Consider the following 20,645-nt stretch of genomic DNA (forward strand, 5'->3'; position numbering starts at 1 on the left):
CTATCCATTCTTGTTGCTTCTTTCTCGCGTATATATATATATATATATATATATATATATATATATATATATATATATATATATATATATATATATATATATATATATATATATATCTATATATATATAATGTGTGTATGTGTCTATTTATGAGAATTCATAAGCTACAATGAAAGGACAATCAGATTAACACAGCAGATGTTTAGACTGAACATCTGTAAGTCAATATCTGCTAGGAAAAGGAGACTAAAGACGTAAAAAAATAAATAAATAAATAAATAGGAAAAACCAATCCCGAGATCTTTGTACATGTTTGCAAAAGAAAGAGCATTAGTGTTTCACACAGTAGAATCATTGTTTGATTGCGGATCCCATCAGAGAGTAAGCGAAATACTGAATGAACAACTGGAAAGGAAGTAGCTCATTAACCACCACCTGATCAGTCAGCGATGGAGAGTACTGGTCGCATGATGACATCGCTGGTATCTTTGGGACCACTAACCTGGAAGGATCCCAACCCCATCAAGTAAGAGCATGAAGCAAGCAAACAAGCCAGATGGGTTATTTAACACTGTAATTTTGGACAGGGAGGTTTACTTCGATTTAGAAGATTACTCCAATTCAAAAGTGGTAGATTATTTCGATTTGAAAGAGGAAGATATTATGCCGGCCCTGTATAAAGTGAGCATATCCATGACAACATGCTCTGGCAATTTCTGAAATTCCCTCAAAAGCATGCACAATGGTTCTAGCAAACCACATCAGATATCTTTCGAAGGCTTCCTTGCAAATTCTTCCCAAGTTGCAAAAGTCGATAATGAATGAAATTATTCAAGCTGTTAGTAAATAAAAAGTCCTCTACATATTGATCACACCTTGTATTAATATATGAGTAGAATATGCTTCGTTAAGGAAGTCATAGAATACCAAAAAGAGGTTTATTTGGCTGTATAGACGAGATCAACTCCACTCTGCATAGTTTATTTTTTCGATTAACTACACTTATTGGAGTTATCGTTCTTGTTTGTTGGTATTTGATTTCAAACATTCCTAATAAGTGAGTAGATGCACGAAGAATGGGGAAAATAAACAAGGACCAGTTAAAAAATGTTTGAGGGGTTTTTGAATTAGTAAAAAAGCTTTTCACTGCAACTTCTCTTGGAGAAAAAAATTATCGCTTGAGACTAAAAGCTAAAAGTACCATTGTCAGCATAGAGTTTCCCTGTCTAGATCTGATGAGAACTAGGAGTTCGGAATGCATGTATACATCAGTCCCATAGGGGGCTCCTGAACTGACAATAGTGTTTTACACTTTTTTGTCTCAAGTGAAATTTTTTTTCTCCATGTGAAAGCCTTTTACAGGTTCAAATATCCCTCAAAACTTGTTTTGAACTGGTCTTAAGTTTATTCTTAACGAGTATTTTCCCTACCAATAGCATGACAAATCGCAGTTAATCGAAGTTTTTCACATTAATATTTTATATACGTGACACTCGACTGTATCTGAACATCTACACGCCTCACCCCTACATACATATATGTATGTATGTCTGCAAATATGCATATACATGATGCATCGTTGTTCCAAAGTTTGAATGTGAATTTAGAATCTGGTAGAGGCACCACAGATATGATCTTTAGTGACAGAGAAGTGCACAAAGCAGAGACTTCCCCTATACAAAGTTTTCGCTGATATAACAAAAACCATTGACATGGTGGCTATAAATGCACTGATAAGAAAATCTTGGAAAAGTTGAAACTCCCTCATCACCTAAGTTTGTTGATTTGTTTGTTCATCTACACACTTGTACGAAGTCCTACTTATTTCATGTGGTGCTCTATCGAACATGATCCATCTTACATCATTACATCTCTGCTTTACTCATCTGGGGCATGGGCCCTGTAACGATGACGTATCAAAATACTGGAGAGACTTCATCAAAAGTATCTAAGGTATATATAAGACAATAGTTGAAAATCTACCACACTTGAGACGGAAATGTGGATAAAGGCGGACTGTTTTAGTACGAAAATCTTGCTCCATCAAGTACCATATGCGATAAGTCTGTCATGTAATCCATCTTGTTGATTTTAGATTTTCAAAGAGATTACTTTATGAAGGATTAGTTCTTAGAAAGTGCCCCTAGCACAAACTAAGAGAGAGAGGGGGTGAGTGTGCATGTGAGAGAGGGGTGTGTGTGTGTGTGAGATAGAGAAGAGAGAGAGAGAGAGAGAGAGAGACCGTGACATCAGAATAAAACAATCTCAAGTCCTGAAACATCAGTGCCGTTCATTGGGAATATCTTGCACTGAAAAGATGGGAAATAGAAGACTATAACTAAGAAAAGTAGCCACCAATTTGAGAAAATTCAAATTTCCCATCCAACAAGGAAATGTAATGCTTGAAAACTAGGACATTATTAAAGCTCTGCGTAGGAAAGGGGCAAGAGATATCCTCGCTTGAACAGTCTGTCGCTGCATTATAATTTCAAAAGCCTGACTTGTCATCCATAACAGGCTACATATCAGAGACCAGCATGGGATGCATATATCCATACAGTTCTAATAACCCCAACAGAGCACTAGTGTCCTTTATATCCAAAAAATGTGCTCTACTACTGCAGGATTGAAAATCAATTTTGAACGAATGCACACAAATGCAGTTACACTTGAGATGGTTCGATCAGGTTGCCCCCCCCCCAAGTCTAAGCTAAGAACATTAGACCCCTTTGTAAGAAATCTAGCGAAGGTGTATGGCAACGATGACAAAAAAAACAAAAAAACAGAGAACATGGTACACAATTACGAATACAAACAAGAAATAACAACAAGCGTCTTTCGACTGTGAACGAATCAAATTGAGCTGGCGTGTATGAAGTGAAAGCCTAAAAGAAGGACCATGGGAGATGGGCACAAGAGGTGTTCGCGGTCGGCAGCATGTATGAATGCATATATGTATGTGTACACGTATGCACAAATGTATGCATATATGTATTTGTACTCGTATGCATAAGTGCATAATGTTGGCTATGTATGCTGTACCTATTATATGCGCAGGCCTTGGTTCGGTGTTTTTCATTCAGAAAACTTGCAGTTATCCCCATGAACAAGTCTCCCCTTAACCCCCGTCCCAGCGTCACTTTACTTAAAGGCTGATACAACTGGGCACATGTATCTTCGCCGTATGAATGCAAATCTACCGGCACATACACCCCAAAGCATCCCATCCACCAACACACCACCCAAGATTGGTAACTTGTTTTTAACCAACTCCGAAAGAATTAAAAGTGAAGTTGATTGCCACTAAATTCGAACTCTGAGCGTAAAGAGTTAGAAGAGATGCCGCGAGACATTCTGCACCCCTACCTCTCTGCCTGTCGTTTTGCCTGTCTGCCTGTTTGCCTGCATGCTTGTCTGTCAGCCTGTCTGCCTGCCTGTCTGTCTATCTGCCTGCTTGCCTGTCTGCTTGTGTCTGTCTGTCTGTCTGTCTGTTTGTTTGACTGTCTGTCTATTTGCCTGCTTGCCTGTCTGTATGTCTTTTTGCCTGTCTGCCTGTCTGTTTGCCTGTTTATCTGTCAGTCTGTCTGCCTGTCTTTCTATCTGTCTGTTTGACTGTCTGTCTATCTGCCTGCTTGCCTGTCAGTCTGTCTGCCTGTCTTTCTATCTGTCTGTTTGACTGTCTGTCTATCTGCCTGCCTGTTTGCCTGTCTGCCTGTCTTTTTGCTTGTCTACCTATCTGCCTGTCTGCTTGTCTGTCAGCCAGTCTGCCTGTCTATCTGTCTGCCTGTCTGCCTGCCTGTCTGTCTGTCTGTCTGTCTATCTGCCTGCTTGCCTGCCTGTCTGTCTGTTTGTCTGTCTATCTGCCTTCTTGTCTGTCTGTCTGCCTGCCTGTCTGCCTGCCTGTTTATCTGTCAGCCTGTCTGCCTGTCAGCCTGTCTGTCTATCTGCCTGCTTGCCTGTCTGTCTGTTTGACTGTATCTATTTGCCTGCTTGCCTGTCTGTCAGTCTGTCTTTTTGCATGTCTTCCTGGCCTGCTTGTCTGTCAGCCTGTCTGCCTGCCTGTCTGTTGTCTATCTGTCTGTATGCATGTATGTATGTATATATGTCTGTATGTATGCTCATGTGTGCGTGTGTGTATTTGTGTGTGTGTGTGTGGTGTGTGTGTGTGTGTATGTGCGCGTGCGTGAGTGTATACATGTACACACATTCGTGGGTGTAATTCAAAGTGAAGTACCATTTTTTTTTTACTTAACAATAAGTTTAAGGTGCACCAACATCAGCGTCAACAGCACTAGTGAGAAAAGTGTTAACAGACAAAAGAATATACAATAACTACTGTGTTTTTGCTGTTGTTATTGTGTAACCCCCCCCCCTCTCCACGCTGTTCCGATCAAGTTAACCACTCGTGAAAAGCCGTCACTGTCCATTTTATGTTCAGACATAATATTTCAAAGATTACATTATTCAACACGTCCGTCCTTATCTAAGAAGCTAGAGTTTGATTATGACGGCTATTTGGTTGTTATTTCTAGTGTGTCGAGTGACCACTTAAAGGATTTGCCCTCTTGATATATTTGTAATAGGATTTTAAACAATATAATATTGAAAGTGTGGCAACACTCCTCGATATAAGAGCATTGTAATAACACTCCTCAAAATTACTTGGTGAGGTAATGGTAGTAGTAGTGGTAGCAGCAACAGCAGCAGCAGTTCTAGTTGTTGTTGTTGTTGTCGGTTTGCCTCAAATAAGACAGGATTTTATTTTATTTTCATGAATATTGAACCTCAGACTAACTCATCAAATGTAATGGTATTGTGTTACTTGAGGAAAATTTGGCTGCTTTTTCAGCATTATTGATTACTCTGAATTTCAGAATTTTCTCAGTTGCCTTTCTGAAAAAAAAAAAATCATTAAAACTTATAATTTTTAACACCATTAAAAGGCAAGCTGGCTGAGTCGTTAAAAAGGCAAGCTGGCAGAGTCGTTAAAAACGCCAGGGAAAGTGCTTAACGACATTTCATCCGTCTTTATGTTCTAAGTTCAAATTCCGCCGAGATCGACTTTTCCTTTCATCGTTTCAGCAGTCAATAAAATAAGTACGAATCGAGTAATGGGGTCGATGTAATCGACTATCTCCTTCCCCTGAAATGCCTGGCCTTGTGCCAAAATTTGAAACCAATAATTTTTTACACCATGACAAAGGTGATTTTAATTAATTAAACATTCCTGCGCATTTCTTTTCTATTATAGGCACAAGGCCTGAAATTTGGGGGAGGTGGATAGTTGATTACATCGACCCCAGTACTCAACTGGTACTTAATTTATCGATTCCGAAAATATGAAAGGTAAAGTCAACCTCGGCTGAATTTGAACTCAGAACGTAGCGACTGGCGAAATACCGCTTAGCATTTCGTCCAGCATGCTAACAATTCTGCCAGCACGCCGCTTTACTATTACTGATAATAATCCTTTCTACTTTTATGGGGGCCACACTTTTAGGTCTATGCTTATACGACTGGGATGGGGTGGAAAATTTAAGTGCTGTACCCGCTTGGTACGCCTTCCATCGATATGAGTTATAGGCTGGCGTGTAGCGCAAGTGCACCAACTGTTTCTTCATCTCTTACTCTGTTTTTAGTATCAGGTTTACTGTTCCGTACCCTGGTCCCTTCTGATATAGCAGTCCTCCAGCCATCAACGGAAAAGGCCTTTAGAAATCTGTCTGTAGTGCACGATGAACTTTCTGCTATGCAACGGTATGTCACTGTCTCCTAAATCAGGGATGCACAACCTTTATCGTCTGAAGGTCAAATCGTGAATTCAGTCACTTAAGGCAAGCCGCAAAGTATATAATATAATTAGGATAATCAAGAAACATACAAAAACAATAGTATAGAAAGAAACTAATATAAGGAGATATAATAGTAAAAGTTAAATATTGTAGGCAACGCTAATTTAAACAGATTCGCAAGCCCACAAAATATTCGTTGGGAGTCAAAGACAGTTACCTCTTCTGATCAAACATTCTAGAAGATTCCAGAAAATTCTAGGCGAACATGATTAACCTCATCTTTGCTAAAGTACAACGCATAACTTCAAAATAACACACAGGTGGTCGCTAGTAGAACATCGCCTTTTTAAGCGGCATTCCTGCTTAAATCAGCCTCTCTTCTTTAACTGCTTCTTCTAGACACGACAAGGTCCACCGCGACCTAGAAAGAGCTAGGTATATGAATTCAATATCTGATTCCCTACCAGTAGCTCGTCATGGTATTCTACGTCTAGTGCCCGTGGAAAGCAAATCTCGTAGCTTGATTTATTTTTATTTACTCAAAGTCATCATGGAACATGGCAAGTCGTTCAAAACCTTTCTTCTTCCTAGAAATCTTTATCGAACATTGTATACTCACTGTACGTGTTCATATATCACATGTTGGAATAAAATCTTGAACATGAAGCTATTCACACAGGATAACTGTTATTGTCTTTTATTGCACAGAGGTATTTCATGGGTATTGGATTAATGATTCAGTCCAATTATTGAAGTGCTGACGTTATTATTAGTGACTTCCCACGCTAAAATACTATTATGTATGTTTTCAGTGTGTGATTGTGGTACAAGCAGTTCGCTATGCTAATTTTCAGTAATTTATTAAAATGAGAACGTCACAAATCTGCAGAATATGGTGGAGTTCAGACCAGAAAAGACCAGTAACAGCCGCAGCAGCAGTTACGACAACACTTACTTCTGATTAACGCACGAGACCAGCAGTTTTAGTGTCATCATCATCATCATCGTTTAACGTTCGTTTTCCGCGCTAGCACGGGTTGGACGGTTCGACCGGGGTCTGGGAAGCCAGGGGCTGCTCCAGGCTACAGTCTGATCTGGCAGAGTTTCTACGGCTGGATGCCCTTCCTAACGCCAACCACTCCGCGAGTGTAGTGGGTGCTTTTTACGTGCCACCAGCACAGGTGCCAGGTGGGGGGAGGGGCTAAATAGATACCATGGTCTTTCTACTTGATAAGTACTTCATTTTATTCACCCATCCCACACCTACCCAGAAGGATGTTAGACAAAGCTTATGTTGGTGGAATTTGAGTTTAGAACGTAAAGATTCGGAACAAATAATCTAGAGTGTTTTGTCTGACGTGCTAACGATTTTGTCTATTCACTGCCCTGGTAATAATGATGATGATGATGATCATCATCATCATCATGATAATAATGGTTTCAAATTTTGGCACAAGACCAGCGATTTCGGGGGAGGGGATAAGTCAATTAAATTGATCCCAGTGATTAACTGGTACCTATCTTATTGACCCCAAAGGGATGAAAGGCAAAGTCGACTTCGGTGGAATTTGAACTCAGAATATAACGATGAACGAAATGCTGCTAAGCATTTTGTCCAGCTTGATAACGACTCTGCCAGCTCGCCAACTTTCTTAATAATAATAATAATAATAATAATAATAATAATAATAATAATAATAATATAATAATAATAATAATAATAATATAATAATAATAATAATAATAATAATAATATAATAATAATAATAATAATAATAATAATAATAATAATAATAATAATAATATATAATAATAATAATAATAATAATAATAATAATAATAATAATAATCCTTTCTACTATAGGTACAAGGCCTGAAGCATAAGGGGAGAGGCTAGTCGATGACATCGACTCCAGTTTTCAACTGGTACTTATTTCATCGGCCCTGAAAGGATAAAAGGCAAAGACGACCTTGGCGGAATTTGAATCCAGAACATAAAGACCGACGACATGCTGCTAAGCATTTCGTCCAGAGTGCTAACAATTCTGCCAGCTCACCGCCTTAATAATAATAATAATAATAATAATGGTTTCAAATTTTTTGACACCAGGCCAGCAGTTTTGGGGAAGGGGGATTAAATCGACCCCTGCGATCAGCTGGTATTTATCTTATCGACCCCGAAAGGATGAAAAGCAAAATCGACCTCAGTGGAATTTGAACTCATAACGTAAAGACGGACAAAATGCCACTAAGCATATTGTCCGACGTGCTAACGACTCTGCTAGCTCGCCACCTTCCTTAATGATAATAATAATAATAATAATAATAATAATAATAATAATAATAATAATAATAATAATAATAATATAATAATAATAATAATAACAACCCCACCTTTGCTAAAGTACTGCGCATAATTTCAAAATAACACACAGGAGGTCGCTAATAGAACATCGCCTTAAATCAGCCTCTTTTCTCTAACTACTTCTTATTGATACGACAAGGTCCACCGTGAACTAGAGAGAGCTAGGTACATGAATTCGATCTCTGTTTTATTACCAATAACTCAATATGGTATTCTACATCTACTTACTGCCCTTGATTTATTTCTATTTACTCAAAGTCATCATGGAACATAGTAAGTTGTTCAAAATAAACAACAGACAGTACATGGATTTACAAAAGAAATAAATATGAAATTTGGCTTAGAAAAATGTGCCAAAGCAACCTTGAAAAGAGGAAAACTAGTTAAGAGTAGCAACATCACACTAGACAAAGCCAATGAAATAAGAGAATTAGATCAAAGCCAGACATACAAATATTTAGGAATCAATGAACTAGATACGGTACACATAAACAAATAAAAGAGAAAATAACGAAAGAATAGTATAGACGAGTTAGATAAATACTGAAAACAGAGTTCAATGCTAAAAACAAGATAATAGGTATTAACACTCTAGCCGTTACAGCTACAATATCCTTAACTGGACACTAAATGAACTAACCAAAATAGACTGGAAAGCAAGAAAAATAATGACAGGATCTAGGATGCACCACCCAAAATCTGACATAGAAAGGCTATGTATACAACGTATAGAAGGTGGTAGAGGCCTTATACAGCTGGAAAACTATTATAAAATAACGACTGCAAAAATACCTACTTCAGAAGCAAGGAAAACTGATACAAATAGCGGCAAAACACGAGCAAAACAAAAAACTGTTTTCAGTATTTAAGGAAGCTGACAAATACAAGCAAGGATTCATACAACCTAACAAATATGAAGAAGAAGAAGAAGAAGAAGAAGAAGAAGAAGAAGAAGAAGAAGAAGAAGAAGAAGAAGAAGAAGAAGAAGAAGAAGAAGAAGAAGAAGAAGAAGAAGAAGAAGAAGAAGAAGAAACTAAAGCTATAAAACAAATGAAATCCAAACTAAAACTAGAACAGCAACGGACCTTGATAAAACGATGCCAAGAATAGCCCCCACATGGCAAATATTGGGCTAAACTAAACGCAAAAGAAATAGACAGAGAAAACTCCCAGCAATGGTTAAGAAGCTCAAGACTCAAAGCAGAGACTAAAGGATTTTTAATTGCGGTATAAGACCAAAGCCTCCTCGCCAGAAATTACCAAAACCATATAATGAAAAGAAATATAACAAATAACTGCAGAATATGTGGAGAAGGATAAGAAACAATAAATCATGTTATCTCTGGTTGCCCAGTCCTGGCTAAGAAGGAATATATTCACAGACATGACAGAGTTGGGACCTTCATACACTGGAAGCTATGCTAACACTATGGAATAACAACAGAAAAAAGATGGTATAAGCACATGCCAGAAAAGGTCACAAAGAAAACGAGAAGGCAACCATACTATGGGATATGCCAATACACACAGATAGAGAAAGGCCAATAGGCCAGATATAGTTGTCAGGGATCATGAAGAAAAAAAAAATGCTTTCTAATTGATGTATCAATACCAGCAAATGACAAAGTTTCTCTAAAAGAAATGGAGAAATTCTCAAAATACAAAGACCTGGAAATAGACGTAACTCGAATGTGGAATCTAAAAGCAGAAACAATTCCTATCATAGTAGGCGCATTAGGTATGATTAAAGAATATTCAGACAAATACATAACAATAACACCAGGACTAACAAGTGGTGGGTGGGCACCAGTGGATTGTATCGACTCCAGTACTCAACTGGTACTCATTTTATCGATCCTGAAAAGATGAAAGGCAAAGTCGACCTCGGCGACGAGCGAAATACCTATTTCTTTACTACACACAAGGGGCTAAACATAGAGGGGACAAACAAGGACAGACAAACGGATTAAGTCGATTACATCGACTCCAGTGCGTCACTGGTACTTAATTTATCGACCCCGAAAGGATGAAAAGTAAAGTCGACCTCGGCGGAATTTGAACTCAGAACGCAGCGGCAGACGAAATACCACTAAGCATTTCGCCCAGCGTGCTAATGATTCTGCCAGCTCGCCGCCTTCATCATCATCATCATCATCATCACCATTATTGTTATTATTAGACGTCTCATAGTATTGAAGATATTGTATCTACCGGAGGTTTGCACTGCTATTATTAATAATAAATCCTTTCTACTATAGGCACAAGGCCTGAAAATTTGTGGGGAGTGGGTAGTCGATTACATCAACCGTAATACTCAACTGGTATGTAATTTACCGACCCCGAAAGGACAAAAGGCAAAGTCGACCTCGATGGAATTTGAACTCAGAGCATACTGACAGGAGAAATACTGCTAAGCATTTTGTCCAGCATGCTAACGATTCTGCCAGCTTGCCGCCTTATAATAATAATAGTAGTAGTAGTAGTAGTAGTAGTAGTAGTAGTAGTAGTAGTAGTAGTAGTAGTAGTAGTAGTAGTAATTTTAACACAAGCATAAGGCCTAACATTTGTGTGGATGTTATAGAACTTGATTGGTATTTCTTTTAACGACTTCGGTAAAATGAAAGAGTTCTGACTTTAGTTGAATTTGAACTCAAAACGTAAAGGAACGTTACTAATTCGTAATCCTTCTTTTATATCTTATTTCTTCTTCACAGTAAAACAAGCAGCACATTTGTCCCACGTCGGTTTAAATTGAATGAGGAAAGAATTAAACACCATTTACGCCAAGATGCATCAAAGAAAGAGACAAAAAGTAGTAAATGTAATATTCCTGACCCAAAGAACGGTAGCAATTCTTTATCGAACAACAAAAGTAACAACAAAGAATGCAGGCGACAGTACTGCGCTAAGTCTTTATCAAACAGCATCAATTCTTCCACAGTTAGTTTAGAATCGACTCCAATCATCACGAAGCAAATGGTTGAAAGAGGAACCATGGCTTGTATGCCACACTTATACACTATTTCTATGGAGAAATCTCAAGCGAGACGAAAGGACCATATCATATTAAAGGACCACAATGGGCATTGCGTTGGTTATGCTATACCTGTAAGTATAATTATATACCACAGTATATACAGCTCCGTGTAAGACCTGTAGTGAATCTTGCATGCATGAAGTGGATTCGATCCACCATAGCCAAATTTAAATTAACACTGCAACAGAACTGTTCCCACGGTGGAACAACGGTTTTTCTCTGACGGCAGTTTTTATATTTTCCAGATGGCTTTAGCTAGGCCGAAATAATGTCTTCACCACTTGACCCTTTCTAACCTCTTCTACTTCACCAAAAGCTAGAATAGATAACAAGACCACCAACTAAAACTATTGTTCTCGATGATATATCTATCCTTCTGGATCTTTATATAAGCAAGCACATCCCAAGCAAAAAGCAGTTCGTCACAGTTGTGACGACTCAACGGAGTTAGTCACAGTTGGTGACGACTCAACGAGGTCTGGCTGACCAACCTTGGTCAGAGGGAGAAAGCAACTGTGAGACAACACCCTACAATTCTCTCTAGCTCTAATTCTGTTCTCTTACAACATTATTCTATCTCTCTCTGTAATTACTACTACTAAACAATGAAGAGGACACAAACACAAACTTTACTTCGCATGCTTTTGGATTTATTACAACCTGCCCGTCGAGGCAATTCCTAGCCGTTACAGACCACAATATAATTATGTAGTAGTTTCGGTCAATCAGCATATATTACCAGTGCTTACTTATAGGGAAAAGGAAAAAAGTTAATGCTGTTCTAGGCAGAATTCTATTGATATTTCACTCCCAACATGTTGCTCAATCTGATGCTATAGTAGAAGATATGTATCCAATGTACCACAAGGCACAGGAGGCTTGAACCCAGATTCATATGACTGCAAAATGGATTTAACCATACTCATGTTTATAGCTGTATTTTAACCTTATTTGTCCAGTATCGTTGTAGTGGTGACAGAAATTGGTTGCCTAATTGTAGCCAACACTAACTTTTTTTGTCCGGGTATTGATAGCATAATCATAGAAATAGTACTAATTCGATCGTGATTTATACCTTCAAAACAGGCCATTTAATAAAAATAATAGTATTTGATTTTTTGTTTGTTTTTTACTTGCTTGCCCAAGAGGAATGGACAGTGCGGGCGCTTTAGACAGTGAGATTTATGCTATTAATGTTCTTCTGGAACTTTTCTAAATTAATGCTTGCTGGAAAGATACAGGCATGAAAGAAGGGAAGAAAGACTGGACAGAATGGTTAGTGTGGGACCTGGGGCGAAGTTAGACACAAGGGTGATGAGAGGAAGGGAGACCAGTAAGTTGAGAATATCAGAGTGGAGGTGGTATGAACCTAACCAGCGAAAATATAATGATATTTATGGAGTTCTGCAAATAAGATACTTTATTTCATTCACTTATCAAACTTACCATGTAAATCGCAGATTAAGTTTACTAGAATCTGTCTGTCTATATGTATGTCTCTGTCTCTCTGTTTCTTTCTCTTTCTCCCTTTTACTTTAATAATAAACTGAATGATAACGACATCCGTAAGAAATGCTTTTATTATATATACCTGTCTTTACCTTTTTCCTTCTTTAAAGTTGATAATCTAATTTAATCTAATGCAATACTAAATAGGCCCCAGATTCCTGACCACATCGTACTGATGAAATCCAAACAGATTGAAATAACAGTTAAATAAGAATGTTAAGGATTCTATGATTAAAAAAATTAAAGACAGAAAATTTGATCCAATAAATGCACGAATACATTTTATTTATTTTACTTCACCAACGAAAAAATAATATATATATATATATATTTGACGCCATGATAGATCGTTAGCCACTACACACATTTTTTTCTCTCTCCTTGTTTTTTCTGTGTCCCATACTGTAGAAGAGCGTAGGCTCGAAACGTAAAAGACTTTTTCTATTCCTGAGCGTTATACTAATACATCTGTTTGTTTTGTACACCACCTGTCTTCGTCTTTTGTTTTTTTCGTAAACTCTCCCTGTATATATATGTATACACACACACACACACACACACACACACACACACATACACACACACACACACACACACGCACACACACACACACACACACACACACACACACACACACACACACACACACACACACACACACACATATATATATATAAACAGCTTATAAACAGGGGCATGGTTATTGACGATGTGTCTATTTTCGGCATATTTGGCATTAGAAAATTTTTTCTTTTGCCCTTGTTTATAAGTTGTTTATAAATTTAACCATTAAAGGTATTTTTTAATATGCTGGCTAAGCGAGCAGGCCAATATATATATATATAATATATATATATATATATAATATAGATACCTGACGAGGTGATTCTAACTTGCAATAGAGATGAACAGCGTATTAACAGAAAGCCTGCAAGTACTCAATATCAAAAACAGAATGGATGAAGAATAATCAAACAAATATAAAAGAAACTATTCTGTTTCTATCGAAGAACTATGTCTAAGTTATTTCGTACATAAGATAGATCTTAGAGTTAGGATTAAGATCAGAAGTTGGAAACAAGCATAGTTGAGAGTGTCATTTGCACAATACAAGCTACATGTCAGTCCATGATTTTGAGCTTGTTAATTAGAGCTAGAGTTCTGACTGCAGATGAACTCGAAACTGTTAGGTTGAATGAAAATATTTCAGGGGTGTGTTTGGCATATTAAGTTTGAATAGGGTAGAGCCTATATAGGTGATATTGTGGACTGAAAAAAGTTGTTTGTAAAATGTTTATACACACGTATACACACACACACACAGGCACACATATATGCATGTGCACGTGTACATACACACACACACACATACGCACGCACACACACACACACACACACACACACACACACACACACACACACACACACACACCACACACACACACACGTGTACATATATACATAACGAATGCAATTCGATAGCGAGCAATACCATCGCCTGATTCACATGAATAGCACAAGATATGGTTTTTCAGTCCTGCTATGAACCTACACACTTTTGCACAGATGTGGAAAGGATATTCGTCTCGTGCCTCAGGTGCTCAGAGAGCTTCTACTGCTTTTAAATTAATAAGTATCTCTCCTGAAAAATTCTGAAAACTTCTGGAATGCATCCTCTATTTCTCCATTTTCCCTTCTCTGTTCTTTTCTCTCCTTGTCTATTCTGTCTTTCAGAAGGAGAGTAAATACTCGAAATGTAAAAGACATTTTCTTTTTTTTCTCTCAATTCTTGAGCAGTGTCAACCTAATTCACTTTATTTTTTTTTTTACCTCGTCTTTGTGTTGTATTTTTTTGCATTATACATATACAAATACACACACTCACAATATTCACCCTTATCCTTGTGACTGGAATGGAATATATCTCACTGAAGAGATATAATAAAATCAAAACACATCTGATGCTTCCAGCAGATCGGTTGCAGCCTACATTGTTTATTGTGTCCAAAAATTAATACTACCTAATTTTATTGGAGTTTTCTCCTTTGCATATTGTTTTATATTTTTTAAACACCGTCTAGAGGAAGTTTAATTTTACTAATTGCTTGGATAATATCACTTTGTCAAATATTTTCAACTCCCTACATCAAATATGTGAAGCCCTAATTTATATCTATTATGTTGAAAGGTCGACACCATATTCTTTGATATAATTATAGCGTTAATACTGGTGATAAAATCCAGTACAAAAATTCAAAATTAATTGTTGTCTTTCTCATTAGCTAGACACAAGGAAATGGGTTGCTGAGTCACGTGACGAGCATGAAAGGAACAGCAGTATGTCTTCAATCATATCATATGACCAAAATAACATTGATAAACATGAACAACAGGTAATAATATTCTCTTTTTATTTCTTTATTTCTCCTTGTATGTTTAAACATATGCAGGATCTTTTCGGTTTGAACGGCAGTTTTTTTCTAGCGGTGTCATGTGAAATTGTCACCCATAATTATGACCCCAGCATCGATCTATTGCATTTCAATCTGTTTTAGGGTTAGGGGTGGGGGGAAGGGTATCTTTTTTTCTTCACAAATCTAAATAAACCCAACCTGTTTCTTAAACGAAGGACATATTCATACGGCACAGAATGTTTTTTACATTAATAGACGTATTTGATTGGTTGAAATTGCAGAAATTGCAGAAAAAGAACAACAAATATCTTACAAACTATAGTATTTTCTCAATAAAGCCAAGAGAAAAAGATGTTTTATAAACACATTCTACCAGTATACGAAGTTTAAAATTTTTTAGTTACCTAGAAATTATGTTAAAAACTGCCGTTCAAACCGAAAAGATCCCATATGCATGTATGTGCGCATATATGCATCCCTGTATAAATGTTTTATATATCATAATAGCAAACGCCCCTCCCCGTCCATTGGACGGTTTGTATAGGTGAAGAGGGCTAACTTGGACGGTGTTAAGTTGTGGAGATGTTTGGTGATTGTATGGGGTTGTTACTTTTGGTTAGGGCATTAAAGATTCCTGAGACGTTAAAACTGTTGATTGTTTCTTCTAAATAAGGAAAATTGATTGATAGTGAATCTTAATACAGTGAACCTTTTCAAAATTGTCATGAGGCCAATATATGCAACTTCCAGTGGAATCGGACATCAAAATTAACCTTAAACTTTTTGCACTCAAACACATTCACATTAGGATAAGCACAATGTACTCTTCCATCGTACATACCTCATGTTGACACCTATACGTCAGACTGAACGCTGTTTTATCTCCAAAGTGAATATTGCAAGTGATATTTAAGCAATAAACAGTTCTTTGGTTTTAGCATTTGATGACTTGCTTTACGAATTTTATTTCGATTTTCACTGGCGTAGTGGTAAGAACTGCGGGATAAGCAACATTAGTTTCGAATAAAAATATAAATGGAAGTTTTAATCACCCCATGGACAGGCAAACAGAAACTGCTACTCAATAAAGGCGCAAAAATGCTTAGTGAAATCTTTCCTCTCTCAAAAACTGACACAAAAAGAGTTGAAACTCAGGGGTGAAAAAACAATGCAAGAGAATAACATAGAGCATGTTCTTTGCAAATAATTTTATCTCAAAAATTGAACTTATTTTTTTAAAGTTGGATGAGAAATGTTAGATAAGGTTTTAGATGTAACCCACCCCACTCCAATTTTTCGCGTTTTATAAGCAATCAATTAGACTTTTCTACTTTCAATTGGTGGAGGGGCAATGGCCTAGTGGTCAGGGCAGCGGACTCGCGGTTGTAGGATCGCGGTCTCGATTCTCAGACTGGGCGTTGTGAGTGTTTATTGAGTGAAAACACCTAAAGCTCCACTCTTTCTTCTGTTGGCCTTCTCGCTTAGCCAGCGGGGTGGCGTCATTTGAAGGCTAAAATAATGCGATTCTACTCTAATCGCCCGTTTCCGGGCAAATTACCATTTGTTGTTGACGACAGACCCCGCCAATGCCCACTTAACCAATTTGCTAATTTGGTCTCTGTAAGTACACAGCCGGGAATGACGCATTCACTTTCCATTAACAGAGTCCCTGCCTGCAAAATCTGTGGTCTATTCTAGTTAACGATTTAAAAAAGCGAACAACTTATACTATCCTGATCTACTAGCCTATAGAATAATCCACCTAGATATGACTCAGATGAGCTGATACGATGCATCCATATACGCATTGGCACACTCGGAAACACCTGAGCAGATTTGTAAGGCTTTTGCACTTCCCACTCCTATCAGCTAGCCCCACACATCCCAAACGGATATTCAAGATAGTTTTCTAGTCACTAAAAATTATAATGTTCCCAGGTAAAGTTCCAGACGTCTGAAGAAATCTAGCTGTCCTGATTCTGTCGGAGCATAAACAGTCACTAGTCGGAAAGCACCCTCTTCGTTACTGTTCACACTCAGGACCATCTTTCTAGGTCCAAGAAGATGGTCCGTAACATGAGATCCAAAACTTTCCAAAATAATACTACAGTTGTCTCTCCTATTCCCAGTCAACGTGGAGATAAATATACCCCGTATCCATCGAAAATGGGAATAAGGGCTTGTGCATCGGAAAATCTGGTCTCACTGATAGGCAATACATCTCTGAGGCTGTTCAGCAGGTGGCCCTGTTTCCAAGGACTCCAGACCACATGCATTCACACTGTCCTTCTAAGTATAGTGATGTTGGATGAGAGAGAAAGAGAATGAAAATAAACGTTTACTCTATTTCTGTGGAGGAACAGGTATTTTGTCCTTCATGTTAGATGTGGGTATTTACACGAACAGTTCTTTAAATGGTCTATTGTTCGTTATTATTAAATTCTCCTAGGGAATTTGTTTAGGGCATTTACTTTTTAAAGTGTTGTATGTGCGTTGCAAAATTGGATACTTTTTACGTGTGATGGAAGATTTTTATCGCGTGTAATACTAGCATTTTCATGTATGTGTTCCATTAATGTTTTATGGCAAATGATATCCTAATCTTCTGTCCTTGACCGTTGAGTGTAATTTTGTACCGTCTGCAAGAATAATCAGAAGCAGGATGGCTTCCATACTCTGGTGAGCCGTTTGGATTAGTAGTTCCATCCACTGACCCTGACTAATTATTGTTTCTACAACCTCTGGATTGGTTTTCTCCTTTACATCGAAGTGGGTCACTGTCATCAACTAGTAACTGATTTCTGAGTACATGTCGACTATTTTTATTTAAAAAAAACCCACAGGCAGAGTAAATCAGTATTTGAGTTCGTCACTCGTTAGGCTAGTTGTGGAGTATTTTCTGGTCTTATCTTCTGTAATGAGTCTGTTGCTCCGAATTTCTTTCCCCTGGCTATTCATGTTCTTGTGCTCCGGATTGGTCTAAAGCACTTTTCAGTCTATTGGCATGTAGCTTGTTTTTTTTTTAGGCGTTTTGTTGCCATAGTTTTCTATATGACTGCTCGAAAATTGATTTGTTGTTGGATGGATCTTGGTATACCGAGTGCCACATTTTGGCCACATTTCTTTAATATACTTTACACACTTTTTAGTTCATTTAAGTCATTTGATTCATTGTATCGGCAAAACTGCTAACGCTAGATTTGCATATTTTATTTGTATTGGATATAAATGCATGTGAAATAGATAAATAAAATGTTATGACATCATATCTTTCTTTCTTGAGTGTTTTTGCAATACATATAAAGAGAAATGGGTACACCTCGGAATCGAAACTAGAAAGTATAACTAGCTCACAAAGCATTTATCTCAATCATATAGCACTTCCAGGAAGCATGATTATTACTGTTTTTTTTCCTTACCTGCTTTAAAATTTAAGTCCTTGTATCTGATGTATGAAATCTGTATGCTCACTATTTATTACATGTTGTTTAAATATTCACCCAACAGATTGTGAAAACCAGCCATATTACCAACTCAACACCATCGTATACGGACCATGGCCCTCATAGGTTGAAACCGACGGTGCTCTATATTCACAGCGATATTCATCAAAAAAATATCAGAAATTCTAGATTGAACCCTAACACAAGACACCGTAAAGGTGTAACTAAAGAGTATACTTTTAACCAAGGATGGGGTATGTTACCTCAGGCCAAGAAACTGACTGGATGGATTCCTCACTCACGTCCTATGCGTAATAACAATACAAGCACTCAGTAGACATGGTTATTTAAAGTAACAATAGTTTAACATTCAGTAAGTCGAAACAACTGCAATCCCAAGTTGAATTTGAGTCATGTTCATTACAAATGTCACATGAATATCAAATGTAACTTTTTTGCATATAACTATAATGCCTCATTGCTTGCATTCAAATTGATTTACCTACCTACGTACCTACCTGCTTACCTATCTATCTACCTACTTACATACATACACAGGTACATACCTAATACTCTATTGCTTATGACTACGAGAGTTCCAGCTGATCCAATCATTGAAACAGCCTGCTAGTGAAATTAACGTGCGCGTGACACAGAATGTTACAGGGCTTTTGCCAGCAGAGTGAACTGGAGCAACGTGACATAAAGTGTCTTGCTCAAGAACACAAAGCGCTGCCGGTAATCAAACTCATGACTTCATGATATCTTAACCCTTAGCCACGCACCAGCATGCATGCATGCATCCATCCATCCATCCATCCGCACGCACGCACACACACACGCACGCGCGCGCATGCACACACACACATACATGCATACAGTGCATACATTACTGGTAATTAAGAACCTGGCTTTTTACCATCCTGGTACCAATTTTGAGTCATGCTTGATTGTTTTATTTTTATTTACTTATTTCTAGCATCGATAGATCCACTGGAGACAGGTGTTCAAATCAAACAAAGTATAGGAAAGGAACCTATCATTGTCTCAAGGTTCAAGTCAACACCTTGAAATGACAGATATTTTTGCTTTTGACACATATCTTTCATTGATGATCTTCAAAACATGTAGCTCATGCTCTGCACATCTAATTATGTTTCAAACCCTAATTCTCAATTTTTGTATTTCTTTTGAAATAAAATTCACAAAATTTTAATGACTTTCTTTTTTGAACGGTGAATCGTGAATCAGATAATGCTATAAATAAGAATGTAAATATTGGTTTTAAAAATATTTGGATAGAAAATGTTGAAGGCTGGCCATGGGATTTGAACTGACATTTTTTTTTGTTTTGTTTTATTGTTTGAAGGAATGAGAAATACCAGTTGTAGTATGTGGGTAATTTCGACCATCCACCACATCTCAATATACTAACACCTCACATTCTTTCCTTCCTTTATGTTAAGTTGTTCTTATGTATATTGACCATTTTATGCACTTGGTTTGGCCTGCACTATAAGCAGGCATAAGGGTGGCTGTGTGGTAAGAAATTTGCTTCTCAGTCCCACTCCATGGCACCTTGGGCAAGTATCTTTTCCTATAGCTGACCAGAACCTTGTGTATAGATTTGGTAATGGAATCTAAAGGAATCCTGTTAAGTGTGTGTATGTCTCCCACAACTGCTGTTGGTGAGTTTATGTCACCGTAACATAGCAGTCCAGCAAAAGAGATCATTAGAATAAGTACCAGGCTTAAAAAATAAGTACAGGAGTTGATCCTTCAGACTAAAATTCTTGAAACTGGTTACTGAAACAAGTAAAAGACGTTTAAAGAAATAAATGTTCTTTATTTGACCCAAGAGAACTAGTTTATGCCTTCTTCCAACCAACACATGCTGAGTACTCACTTTCTCATTTGTTGACAAAATAAAATAACAGATCATACTGATCCATGGACCTAACACATGCAACCTGGTATATATTTTATTGGTCCCTTTCAAATTGCTATGCTTTTTATCTAAAGCAAAGGTTCTCAACCAGGGTATACAAGACCTTTAGGGGTCCATATAAGATTTTGTTAAAATTT

At 37.4% G+C, this 20,645-nt stretch overlaps 1 protein-coding gene across 3 annotated transcripts in view; it reads left to right on the forward strand.

Annotated features, from left to right (window-relative positions):
* Positions 1–19,092, forward strand: part of LOC115210211 — a 49,626-nt gene extending 30,534 nt beyond the window's left edge. For 2 of the 3 annotated variants that reach the window (XM_036506575.1, XM_036506580.1), the window contains exons 4-7: positions 10,872–11,265; positions 14,986–15,096; positions 18,625–18,908; positions 19,021–19,092. In XM_036506575.1, coding sequence (XP_036362468.1) covers positions 10,872–11,265; positions 14,986–15,096; positions 18,625–18,897 — 778 coding nt within the window. In that variant the 3' untranslated portion in view covers positions 18,898–18,908; positions 19,021–19,092. Of the gene's footprint in view, positions 1–10,871; positions 11,266–14,985; positions 15,097–18,624; positions 18,909–19,020 lie in introns of those variants that run through there. The other variant, XM_036506584.1, reaches the window with a different exon arrangement.
* Positions 19,093–20,645: the final 1,553 nt, after the last annotated feature.

The sequence above is a fragment of the Octopus sinensis genome, linkage group LG1, assembly GCF_006345805.1.
Source record: "Octopus sinensis linkage group LG1, ASM634580v1, whole genome shotgun sequence".
Lineage (NCBI taxonomy): Eukaryota > Metazoa > Mollusca > Cephalopoda > Octopoda > Octopodidae > Octopus > Octopus sinensis.